The 13,699-nt window shown below is 42.1% G+C and overlaps 1 protein-coding gene across 9 annotated transcripts in view; it reads right to left on the reverse strand.

Moving 5' to 3' along the window:
• The window catches only part of SPATA18 (spermatogenesis associated 18), a 43,150-nt gene extending 34,751 nt beyond the window's left edge, over window positions 1-8,399 (reverse strand). For 8 of the 9 annotated variants that reach the window (XM_074951420.1, XM_074951425.1, XM_074951417.1 and 5 more), the window contains exon 1: window positions 7,974-8,399. In XM_074951420.1, the coding sequence (XP_074807521.1) occupies window positions 7,974-8,060 (87 nt within the window). In that variant the 5' untranslated portion in view covers window positions 8,061-8,399. Of the gene's footprint in view, window positions 1-7,012 lie in introns of all 9 variants that reach the window. The other variant, XM_074951421.1, reaches the window with a different exon arrangement.
• Window positions 8,400-13,699: the final 5,300 nt, after the last annotated feature.

A 13,699-nucleotide genomic window follows, 5' to 3' on the forward strand; every position in this document is an offset into this window, starting at 1 on the left:
AGCAAAGAGCTGGGAGTCAGGAATTCAAGGTCCGATTTTCAACTCTATCAATGACTTACTAGGTTAAAGAAATCATTCACCCTCTCTATGCCTCAGCTTTCCCCATTACTAAAATAGATACAATAACACTTACCTACCTCATGGAAGTGTCATGAAACTTCATTAATGTTTAAAAGGTGATATAAAATCATTAGATGAAAAGTCCTATATAAATGCAAAATATATTTCTACAGACTAACTAAAATAAACCACACTTATAAGGTTACTTTGTTGCACCGTCAATAGGCACACATAGCTTACATGTGATTTTATCTGTTTTTAATACATATTGAAACAAAGAGTGTTCAAGAACAGGAAGAAACTAGCATTATGTCCTTGATACAAAAAGCAGAAAAAAAAATTATGGAAAGCTATAAACTATCTCATGGAATTACTGGAGTTGGAATTGGTCCAGGATATTACTGCTAATGCTACACCTGTCAGGAAGAGCTCTAAAGCTGCCAACAATGACAAGTGGTCAGAATTTCTGTTTACATATCACATCTAAAATAACTTTACCTCCAGGAGTACAGTGCCCCTAACACTATACTGGTGTAGTGGTACAGTACTGCCTCAGCAAGGCAACTACAGTGTACTAGCAAAAATGGTTACTTACCTATGTATTAACTGTTATTCTTCGAGATGTATTGCACATATATAATTCCTCTGCAGGTGTATGCGTGCCCTAATGCATGCAAGCTGCAACCTACACCTGCAGTAGAATGTATGGGAGCACAATCATTCAAAGGAGAATCATCACTTTTTATAGTGCAAGGGCTTTCTCCAGAGGTTTCCCCAACCAATTAATTACCTTGACTGATCCAACCTATATTTTCAGATCTGATAAGATGTCGCCTTGGGATGGTATGACTGTAGATATGAATGTTGCCTAAAATTCTCCATGTTCATATCCCCATCTCCATGGCAATTAGCATGGAGGTAGGAGATTGGGGTATGGGCCTGTGAACCAAAATGAAAAGTTGGACACCAATCAGCTGAATTAATTACCAAAATTGATTATATGGATTTTTATGATAACGGAAATGTTCTTGATTTTAATTAACCTTTCAAATCCTTCAATTTTTGATGTTTGCTGAAAGGGAGCTTAGGACCATTAGTTCTTGGGGTGCTGAGGCCAAACACCAAGTGCATGGTGGATACTGAGCTCCCTTAAAGCTAGCTCTTGACATGAAAGCCAGCCTTTGCAATGGAGCTTTCTGTTGCCTCCCTTGAAAGAGGGCCCAAGGAACAAGACAAAGGCCCAAGATAATGCAGTGTGGCCTTTGTCTCCTTTGCCTTCTGTATAGAAGCCGCTATCTGCTCCCAAACAACTTGTCTATAAAGTAAGACAGGTCCTTAAGTTCTCTGGATTTCCAGGCATCCACTATTGAAGGCAGTGGCCCCCACCATTGTATCATCTGCATCAAAAGTTACCCATACCTGATGCCCTTATGACCAGCTTCTTAAGCTTCTGGCATTTCTACTGAGGAAGAAAATCAACCAAAATAGAGGCTTCTTCCATTATTCCACCTGACTCTTGGTCACGAAGGACTAGTAGTAAATGACTTGGAGGATTGCAGTCACACACTGATAAACCTTCTCTCTAAATGAATCCCAGCGCTGCAGCTGAGGATTTTGGGTACAATACCATAAGTGTGTCCAGCCTCCATCACCAAGCTCCAAGAGGCATGGGGGTGGGAGTGGGGAAGACATAGCATGGGGCAGTCTTAGGGAAGGGTGTACTGTTTACTGAACTTTCTTCAAGCCTGGGACAGCTCTGTAAGGGATCTGCCATAGCTTTATCACCAACTTGTCAAAAATAGGGTGCAAGGGTACAGCAACACTATTGGATGGATGTGGTTTCCAGTCCAGTTACCTCCTAACCGTGATCTTTGTATATTTCTGACCTGGTTTTAACGGAAAAAAATAATCAGTGGTCATGGAAAACTTCTGTAAAAATTGAGGAGAAGTAGGATCCTCTGCCACAAAATCACTGTCTTGGTATTCTCATAGTGGAGATGTATTTGGCATCAGGAGAGTCCGCTGGCTAATCTAAATGCAAAGACCATCCCGCATCACCGTGATCCTCAGCTTGATTCTGCTCCAATAGCTGGAACTGTACAGGTAATCGGGGAGCCTGGAGTATCATCAGGGTTCTGGGAAGCATGGACACTGGTGGCCAGTGCAAGAGGTGTCAGTGTAAAGGCCAGAGCTACTTGCCCAAGGAGTACTGACTCTTGGGATGAAAGAGTAGATTTTGGTCCAAACAGAGTTCCAACTGCACTGAGATTTCTTGCACCCAATAACCAAGAAAAAGAATGCTTTGAAGCCAGAAGTGATCAGACCAGATTTCCAAGCATACATGGATACCTGGACTCACCACCTCCTTCTCCTCTTCAAGCATCTGAATGCAGAAGTGAAAAAATACAGAGGCCTTGATATAGAGCAACCAGGAGTCAGAGGCTTTGGCAAAGGCATGTCAGGGACCTGCTAACTGTTGTGGTGCCCCCTGTCTCAGACTCCTGCATAGAGGTTCTGCCCCATTCCATTAGCCTGAACTCAGTACCACCTCATCCTTGGGCTACACTGGTGATGATGCTGCAGGAGACTTTTGAGTTGAAACAGTCTGACTGGGATTACTGGAGTGAGGAGCAGGTCTGAGCAAACCCGGCTGTCCCTGGCATGGTGTTCCAGTGCTGAGCAGTTGTAGAAAAACTCAGCTTTAGCTTCAAGGATTCACCCTTTGAATCACTCCATCCTAGCCAGTGTCATGCCAGACTTATAGGAGTTTCTATTGCAGGGATGGGCAAACTTTTTGGCCTGAGGGCCACATCAGGGTTCCAAAACTATATGGAGGGCAGGTGCAGTCATGGAACAGGGGGCAGCTGGATAGGCATGGGAGTCCCAGGGGGCCTGTCAGGGGATGGGGGTGTGGATAGGGGTCAGGGCAGTCAGGGGACAGGGAGCGGGGGGGGGGGGTTGGATAGGGGTTGAGGCTCCCGGGGGGGCAGTTAGGGGTGGAGGATCCCAGGAGGGAGCAGTCAGGGGACAAGGAGCAGTGGGGGTTGGATGGGTCAGGGATTCTGAGAGGGGCAGCTAGGGGATGGGAAGTGGGAGGGGGCAGATAGGGAGTGGGGGCCAGGCTGTTTGGGGAGGCACAGCCTTCCCTACCCAGGTGTAGTGTATTAAATTGTTCCCCATAGGAATGTGCTACTTACAGCTGCCAGTCCTGGTGCTCCGTAAGTAGCACATTTCTATGGGGAGCAATTTAATACACTACACTCAGCGGCTCTCACAGCCCCGCTGCCCAGAGCGCTGGTGGCACGGCAAGCTGAGGCTGTGGGGGAGGATCCAGGGGTTAGCCTCCCCAGCCAGGAGCTCAAGGGCTGGGCAGGACGGTCCCATGGGCCGGATGTGGCCCGCGGGCCATAGTTTGCCCACCTCTGCTCTATTGGGTACCTCCAGGGAGACTTAGAGACACTCTCCACATCAGGGCATGTAGTGACACATGTAGGCAGTCTGGTACCCCTGCACATCATTGTCAACATAACAGATATACAAATTGTCAGTCTTTGACATTGTTGTGCTGACAAGAGTTTGAGACCACCAACAGTTTCCTCCCATTTTAGATGCCACAGTTGCCAGCATGGGTGTGTGTTGAAGGAAGTGCCAGAACAAGTGGAAAAACAAGCACTATGAAAGTTGCTAGGTACCCTAATGAAAAACTGTGGCACCTTAACTGAAGCATTGGTGCGCAAAGAACAGTGCTGACACTGAGGTACCAAGGAAAAAGGAACCCAGGTGTTTTTTAGAAAGTGCTGAGGCACTGAGAACATCAAAGCAAAAAAATGGCGAGCATCAAAACCTTCTCTGCACCTATGCACAGAGGCAAGTGCCAAAAGCTGAGAAAAAACAGACACAAAAAGTGGGAGCAGACGATCAACAGATGTGTGTTGAGGTGGTCAAGGCAAGAGCCTCAGTACATAGCACTGATGAACAAGACCTGACTGGAAGTCAGAGAAGGGATGGTAAAAGATCCCTGGAGACTGTTGGGATTTCAAAGGAGCTGGAGCAATGGCTAATGAGATGTAATCTTCCGAAGGGAGCTCCTTCAGTGACCAAGGTCAAAAAGGAACTGGCTAGTGTTCAAAGGGCTGCATTTCTTCTCAGCTCAGATGGTACATAATCATTATCTACCCCACTATCACTCCCCTCAAGGGCTAAAAATCCTTAAATGCCTGGGAGCTCTGCAAGTCCCATGTTAAGAAGCTAAGGAATAAGAATCTTGCAATGACAGCATCTTTAGGGAAAGTTCAAACACATTGTCCTCACTTTTAAGGCTCTTCATAGCTCTGCCTTTTATCTAAATCTCATCTCCCCTTTGCTCCCCACCTTGACTGTTCTTTACCCACTCCACTCTCCCTATCCATTCTCTCTTTCTCCTCCCATTATCTCCTCTGTCTGTCTTCTCACACTGCCCCCCTCCATTCTTCTCCTGCTCCATTTCTAAAGAACTCTCTGTTCTTATTGAAACCTGGATCTCGCCTTCTAAACTTCCCTCCAAAACTGCACTCCCTCATGGTGGTCTCTCTTTCTCTAAAACATCCCACTCAGAGATGGCCTAGAAAGATTGTTTGGCATACCATTTAGAGAAGTTCTAATGCACTGTCATCCTATTTTCATATTCCTCCTACTTCCAGCCGTCCCTTCCTGCCTTCCAACTTCACTGCCTTCTTCACACAGACTCTATTCACCCTCCTCTTCCTCTATGTGGATGTTATTGTCCCCTACCCAAATCCTCCCTCCTCCTTCTTTGATTTTGATTCCCTCAGCAGCCTTCCTCTTCCTCAGTGTCCTCAACTTGTCCACCACCTTAAGTTTGAATTTCTCATTCTTCCCTTCAAATCTATTGCAATATACAACTCAGCTTTGTCTCTTAAAACATGCCCACTCGTCCTGTCTGTTCTGCCAACCACACCAGCCTCCATGCCTCATTTGTCTCCTGCCACTATTTCCATGCCTTTTTTCACACAGGCCCCTATGCATTGAATGTCTTCCCAATCATGATTCACCAATCTACTACCCTGTAGCATTTCCCCAAACTCCTAAAAACTCACTTCCTTCAATGATGCCCACAAAAAGCAATTTATTAATTAAATGGGGGTGGGGGGGAATCCACCCTCTTCTTTGGGTTTCCCAAAGCAACATTACTTCTCTGCATCTGTCTCAGATTTGCACATTCTTGGGGCAGGGGTTGTCTTCATTTTTATGTTTTGTATCGAGCACATTGTCTGGGCTCAGTCATAATAAACAATTTCCAGCACCTGGAATGTCATCCTACTCCATGTGCACCAAGTAGCCTCACTCTCCTTCTTCAAATCTCTCTCTTTGACCTTGCTTTCTCACTGTTAACTCATGAGCTATCTGCTTCTTCCCTCTTTTCTCAGTCTATATTTTAAAATATCAGACCTTACAAAAAAAGTCTATATAATTCATGTTATTTGTATTTGTTTTAACTCTCAGCCCTACTTTCTCTGTCCACTTCCTTTGTCTTACTTTCATGTTCTATGTTTGTCTAATTTGCCTTCTTAATATCTGTTTTAAGCTCCTATATATCACTTTGGTACGTAAGCACTAAATTATGGTATGTATAAATTTATACCCAAACAAATTATAAATAAATGGTTTTCAGACAAACAGACCAGAGATTAGAATATAGAACACTAGCAGCAAGGAGAATGTATTTTACCCCATATTTGACTATTTCCTTGAAAATGCATTTTTATCTCAAATGTGCTACAAACAGCAGTTACCATCTGCTCAGGTTTCTGGACTTTATATCACAGTTATAATTGCTCCATCTCTGCCAATGACAAGCCAGCCAGCCAGTCAATAGTCTAGGATTTAAGCCAGTTAAGAGAGCAATTGTATAAATCTACTATGTCACACCACCCTTACTCAGCCAAGAATCACACATATTCCTCTTAGTTTGGGTAACATATGTAACTTTACAATTAGAGTATCTGGTAATGTTGCAAGATCAGATGTTGCCATACATTTAGGGCAAAAACTTCTGTATTTAAATATCTGAGATTGATTAGTGGTTTCTTTGCTCTTCTGCTGTGAAACACATTTTAGGTTAATTGTTTCTATTTGATAAAAGAAATTGCACACATTTTACATGACCAGAGACCAAGTCAAATCCCTTGTCCCTCTCAGTAAGCTACTTCAGGTCAGCTGTGTTTATTTTATGGAGTCAGCTTTCAAACACTATGGAGTAATAACAATTCTGTACTAATAAAAAATAAAATAAAATAAAATAAAGGAACTCTGTAAGTCACTCCATTCTCAGACAGACAAGGCAGGCAGGGCACTGAACAGACAGTACTATAATAAAATAGAATGCACAATACTGAAATAAAATAAAAACACATATATTATGGCTTCATTCAAGACAAAAATAAAAAGAAGTTTTAGGAAGAAAAGAGAAAAAGCCATCCAAGTCAACAAAACAACTGTTTCTTGTGGTTTATCTTATTTACCCACACACAAAACTTGGCACAGTATCACAGGTAACGTTTAATAGAACAGCTACAAAGAACATTCAGTACCATGTTCAACAGTTATGTTATCTGCAAGGTATAACTTCATTTTGGTACTAAGTTATTATTGCAGTATCTTTTCAGTTATACAACAAAAGCAGTTTAACAAAAATGTTTCAAACATGAAATAGCTGTAAAGTGAATTTGCTCTCAGAAAACAAGTCATTTGTTCTGGTTTTGAATTTCTAACCATTATTAATGGGTCTGATTTTTTTTTAAATGGGAATTCATAGTTCTCAAACTGATATGCCTCAAATGTGTGACACTGTAACCAGGTACAGTTAAAAATATCTAGAAATTTTAAAAACAACTAACAAAAAAAATCATATTCCATTTCCACAGCAGCAACTGGAGATGGGGAAGATTCTTACCAGAGGCCTTTGAGAACCTTAGCAGAACAAGCTATATTATCTTGATGCACAGTCTGGTTGCAAGCAATAAAATATTTCTTGTTTAACTTTTCTCTGTATTTAAAGGTCTTCTTATATTCCTTGATGTTTATGATATTCAACAGTTTCCAGTGCAGCTATTGTGCTTGGATATCTAACACAAAGTGTTTTCAAAAATATTTTCACATACAAGAAGTTATAAAATCAAATGGAGGCCACTGTTATCCTTTCTGGGAAAATATATTTTTGATGGAGTATTATTCACTGTGAAAGAGTGTAAGTGGTCCTGATGAGTTTGCAAAGAGATATGAATTTGCATTTTGGCAACTGATTTTTATTTTAATCTGATCAGATGTGTGTATCAGAGCACCAAGAGGAGATGAGGGGGAAATCAGCAGTCTCTGCTGCAAGTTGTTTCTGGCCCGATACGCTGCATTTATAGTGTCAATGGGTGTCAGTAACTATAGCAACCACAACAATGTCTGAAAACCAGCGTCCTTGGTTACTGCTTTCCCGGGAAATCACTCGAGGTATCCAACACTTAGCGGAGCCGCTTCACACAGATTAGTCCCGCATCATAGCCTTTCTCCAGTAGCCTAAATTTACAATCTGAAACAGTCACTATTATACTGTGTATTCTTCCCCCATTAATTTAACAAAGTAGAAATGTTAATTCCTGATCTGGCTCACTCTACAAAATCCCTTTGAAAACACAAAAGTAGAGACAAGAAGCAGCACGTTTTCACCCCACTGTATGGGGTGGGTGGAAGATTTTTTTTTTCATGGCAAAACACCTTTGGTAGAACATTAGGCGAGTAAATGATCTAAGGCTTGAGCAGCATCTTCAGACTCCCAAAACAAACCCCCGTGAATCGAATCGCTTTACAGGCTCGCGGCGGCGAACGAAGAGGAGACGTTTGCGATGAACCACACACATACTCACGTGGTAATCTTTATACCAGTTCTCCAGCTTCTCCTGCAAAATCCTGCAGCTCTCGTTGTTGATTAATCTCCGCAAGCTGTCGGCCATGGTCACGCACCGACGGAGAGCCGAGGTTGACCGAGGCTGGGGCTGGGTTAGCGAGGGGAAGGGGAAGCTGTTGTTTCTTTTCCTAGGGGACTAACAGCATAGATGGATCCTCCCCCTGGGTACTCTACATCAGCAGCCCCAGGGCACTAACCAGGGAGAGGTCAGCGAGGGGTTCGCCGCGGCTGCTGGTGCCACCGCCTCCGGCCGAGGCTCAGCGCTGCTTCCTCCTGCAGCCGCCCCGCTAATTTGAGCATTTATACTCCGCGATTGTTAAACAAACTGACGTTTGCTGTGCTCGGATGCCAGGGACGCCACGACTGCGCGAAGGGGGCACTTTTTAGTTGTAGCAACGCGGTAAACCCGCCTCCCTCTGCCCAGCCCTCGCCCCTCCCACGGAGAAGCTTTAACTCGGGAGGCGGGAGGGCTCCAGCTAATCCCTGACTCCGCGCCGGGAGGAGGAGGATGTTTTCAACTGGGGAAGGGGCAGGTCAAAGACGTGTAGGTGAGGAGTTTCCTCAGGACCCATCCGATACCGCCATTCCCTCCCCAGCCTGTCTCCTCGCCTCTTTTCCCCCGTAGAGACACTCTCGCTTGGTTCAGTTCAAGGCGCCTTTAAGGCGCAGCAAGACAACAAAGTAGCCTTTATTACGCATAAGAGATGCAATTTAATTTGGATAAACAAACACCTATTGGGACTTTTTTTTTTAAAGGGAGTATTCTCCCCTTGTTCCGCTAGCAGATCTCCCATTCACACCCAGCCTGGATGATCCGGCAAGAACATTCCCCAAAGGATGAATTCTGGTCAATTATGTGTAGGTCGCGGGACCGAATAAGCGAGCGGCAGCTGCTGCCTTTGCTCCCGCTGCCTGGCACTTCAAATGCCCTGAAGTCGCTCTAACTTGGCCAGAGGATTTCAGGATTTCTCTCCCTAACCTAAAGTGTGATCTCCTGAGACTGAGAGTAAAGGGATCAGCTCATTCAAAAAGTGTTCCAGACAGGACTTGACTGATTTGCTGTCTGAAAAGTATCAGAACTCTTTGCTGTTGGCTTTCTGAACACTGTGAAATTGCCTCTCATAGCAAAGAAAAAATTCTGCAAAGCTTTCCTCCCTTATGCCTTTGATGCTTAAAGCTGAGTTCAGACCCACAGGAAATGGATCACAGATTAAGCAGACAAAGGATATAATAGAACCCCACCCCCCAAAAAACTAGTCACTGAGCCACTAGTGGTCTGCAAAGCACTTCTGGTCACAGTGCTAATGGCTCTCCTCCCTATTTCCACCAGAAAAAAACAGAGCAGATGGGATGGGGAAATGAAATGAAGAGCAAAAGTAAACCTGTGATTAACTTTCTTCAGAAAGGACAAGATCCTACTGCACTTAAAGACAGCTAAAATAGCTAATTATTTTCTTAATATTACTTCCCTATATAAATAATTATTGTAGTTGCCATTGGAAAGTCACAGGAGCCTGAATGAGACAGAAGGTGATCTGCAATTGCAAATGTATATGGATATCCTCCATGTAACAATCTCTCTAAATTGTGGTCCACAATGTGAAAAAGTTTGAAAGCCCATAGTCTTTGAGTCAGCACTCGTAAATGAAAGACTTCTGTTATGAACGGGCTAGAGAACAAGGGCTCATGTAAATTTCCATCTTCTCCATTCATTTTATACACGTACAGGTTTAAATGAAACAAAACCGAGCGTTTAATAAGTCTATTTCAAGAACCAAATTAATCCCTGAGAACCACACTGAAATCTTCAACATTTGGAAGAATCAAATGTGTTTTATGGCCTTACATCAGACAGCATTTTCCGGTTCACGAACGATAAAGAGTAGATTTTCACTTAGGATGGCAGAGTTCCACAATCGGTGTGTCTTCACCGAAGAACGAGTGTGTGTGTGTGTGTGTTTGGGAGAGCAGAGTAACAAAAGAAACAAATCAATTGTCCATTTGAATCAAGTTGAATGCTAGTCTATTGAGCCAGATTCTGTTTTGAGATCTTCACATTAAAGACCCAAGAAATGGAAGAATGTGTGCTTTACTAATTATATTTATATTTATTATTAATTATTATTATAACTGAGAGTAGCCGCTGCATTAAAGGATTGTTCTGCCAGAATCCTGTTATCCTTCAAAAAGTGTGCTAACACAGAACTATGTGTTCTGCCCTTGCAATGGAATAGCTTAAAAACAGGGTGTGGGAGATTTTGGCACTGCATTTACAAAAACCTATATCTATTTTTTCACCTGCAAAATATCTAGAGTACACTATTTAAGCATAATTTATCCCACACTGTGGAGGTAATTACTAGCATTCTCAGGTCTCTATAGATGTGTAGTCAATTGGCAGGTGATTTTACTTATCTTTCACCTAATTCATCTATTCAAATGCAAATGGTAACAGAGACAGGACAGATGTACTGTATCATACAGATTTGGGACATTTATTGGAGAATTTGGATACAAACAGCAATGAATGGGATTAAAAATAGAGATAAATATTACTTGGTTTTAATCTGTGACACACAATGTTGTTCCACTATATTTCATATTACTTAAAACACTGTATCCATTTTTCTCAGCCCCAAGAAAGTTAAAAAAGGTAAGCACTTATGAGCAGTAGTAAAATGTAATGTATATTAAAATAAAGAGCCATATGATTCTTGCTGTTACGGGATGTGGAAGGGAGTAAAAAGGGAGAGAAAAGCCTTCATGGTGTAAAAAGAGTGTAATCTGTCTCTCCAAAACATGTGCCCCCTGCCTCCTAAACTGGTTTGCACAAGATCTATGAGGTCTAAAAGGGAATGGACATAACGTGCTGCCCTTTGTAGGACATGGATTTTCCAGCAGAAATGTACATAGGAATTGTCTCTGTGTGATTCTCTTCTTTGTCTGAAACCACTCTCTAAGAAGAGAGTAGAGTGCAGGAGTCAGCCAACGAGAACACAGTTTAACTGCTATTTACTGCTAGAGGGAAAGGAATTCTGGCCCTACGTGGCCTACTACAGGGATGGGCTAAGATCCTGGTGGGTCTGCATAGATTTCTCAGTAGTTCTAATATGGCTTATGCTCAGATAAATTTGTTAGTCTCTAAGGTGCCAAAAGTACTTCTTTTGTTTTTGCGGATACAGACTAACATGGCTGCTACTCTGAAACCTGTCAGATCTCAGTGGTTCAGGAGCCAAATTAGCAATCAACCAAAAGAGCCATAGTGGAGTGAATTCATTGTTTCATTTACTATTTATATATATAATTCTCACAGCAAAATGACTGACCAAGTATTATTATTTTATCAACTACAATTGGTTAAAACATAGTAAAAGCATCCTGATTTAATTATTAGCCAATCACACAGTGTTTTAATATCATGTGCTGCAAGGAGCAAAGAGACACACAAAAGATCCACTTGCAGCTCTGGAGCCTCAGTCTGAGTATCACTGTTCTAATGGATCTATTGATTTTACAGGCACCCATTGTCCCTTGCCCTGACCCAAATCCTTCCCCAAAGGCTAAATTGTCCCTTTAATTCTGTGGGTGCTAAATCAGAGTTTGGGGCATGTTTTACGCTCCCATGGACTTATTCCTAGAAGGACAGCATGTGAAGTTCTGGAACAGCCTTCCAAGGGAAGCAGTGGGGGCAAAATACATATCTGGCTTCAAGACTAAGCTTGATAAGTTTATGGAAGGGATGATATGATGGGATAGCCTAATTTTGGCAATTAATTGATCTTCAACTATTAGCGGTAGATATGCCCAATGGCCTGTGATGTGATGTTCGATGGGGTGGGAATTCTACAGAGAATTCTTTCCTGGGTGTCTGGCTGGTGAGTCTTGCCCACATGTTCAGGGTCTAGCTGATTGCCATATTTGGGATGGGGAAGGAATTTTCCTCCAGGGCGGATTGGAAGAGGCCCTGGGGTTTTTTCACCTTCCTCTGCAGCATGGGGCACTGGTCACTTGTTGGAGGATTCTCTGCACTTCAAAGTCTTTAAACCATGATTTGAGGACTTCAATAGCTCAGATATAGGTTAGGGGTTTGTTACAGGAGTGGATGGGTGAGATTCTGTAGCCTGCATTGTACAGGAGGTCAGATTAGATGATCATAATGGTTCCTTCTGACCTTAAAGTCTATGATTCTATGTCCCAAAGTTTCTGAACCCAACTGCCAGCAGAGCACATGCAGACAGACAACAGTTTAACCTTATACACTTCTTTTTTCAAAAAGGGCAGAATGGCATCTCTAGGCAACTATTTAAAATCAGATCCAAGTTGGTAAAGACCAAAACTTACTATTTACTATTTGGTGGCCTTTATGCACTGACTTGGTGAATGGGGACATCATCAGTATGATTATGCAGTTGCTCAGTAAAACTATTGCACAGCATGCTGGAACAATTTTTTTTTTCTGACAGAATGAGGAAGACTAGATCTAAATTAGGAGAAGTGGCTTGGCTTAAGCTCAGGAAGGGCAATCCATGCCAAGAGAGGTCTATGGAAGAAAGCCCTGAGATGGTTGTGGAAGAAGCAGGCAAATGAGGCAGGCTGGACATCACAATGCAACTGTATTAAGGGAAGAGCTAGAGAAGGATAAAGAATATGGAAAAGAGAAGAGAAAGGAAGATGTTGTCTTGTTATCTCTGATATCACAATCTCACTGGGGAGAGTTAGACAAAAGGAGAGAAGAGTGATGGTTTGCTGACTTACCTCTGATGTCACAATCCCACTGTCCAATGAGATATTCACGGAATTGAAGCAGAAGATATACCTCTGATGTCCCAAGTCATCCATCCATCAGTGAGCTGTTAGAAGGGTTGACTAATTTTCATTCTCCAAAGTGAAGTACAAAAAGTGAGCGAACAGTATTGACTGGGAATAGCAATTTAGATTGTTTTAAATTATTTCACTTTTAATCATCCAAAATATTAGTTACACGGAAAAGGGCATTTGATTTTTTTTTAAATATATGATTTTTAACCTATACCCCTTTTCAATATAAATCATTTATAAAATAACATTACTTCGATGTTAGATATTTTCTAGCAGTTAATGATTAGCTGAGTTAAAAGACCAAGACATAAGAGATCTCCAGCAAGTTATGAAATTGTATTATTATTATTTAATTTTACTGGTATGCTAGATGTCTTCAAATCAGACAGAACGTATGATCCCTGCTTCAAGGTGCTTATCAGCTAAGGCTCTGATCCTGCAAACACTTATATACATGCTTAACTTTACTCATATGAGTAGCCTCAGTAAAGTGAATGGGACTACTCACATGTTTAAAATGAAAACATTTGCATACATGTTTGCAAGACTGGAACATAAATTAAACATGAAGTAAGAAAAGGAAAGCAATATAGCAGAGAGGAGTGGGGATGAGAGTAGGAGAGGGGTAACATCAATATGATTATTATGGTTGCTCAGTTCACTGAGAGCTAATGCACAGCCTAATGTAGTAATGAAGCTTTTAAAATTTATTTTATTTTCCTAATGAGTGGTTCAGTTGGCTAATTTCATATAGACTTCACAGCAGAAGTGCTAGAAAATTTCTTGTCAAGTACTATTGTTTAAATGGAATTATGTCTGTGCCCAGAGGTAAAAAACCATTCATGCCCATAACAATGCCCTAAAGAT

Source organism: Natator depressus, chromosome 4 (assembly GCF_965152275.1).
Source record: "Natator depressus isolate rNatDep1 chromosome 4, rNatDep2.hap1, whole genome shotgun sequence".
Classification (NCBI taxonomy): domain Eukaryota; kingdom Metazoa; phylum Chordata; order Testudines; family Cheloniidae; genus Natator; species Natator depressus.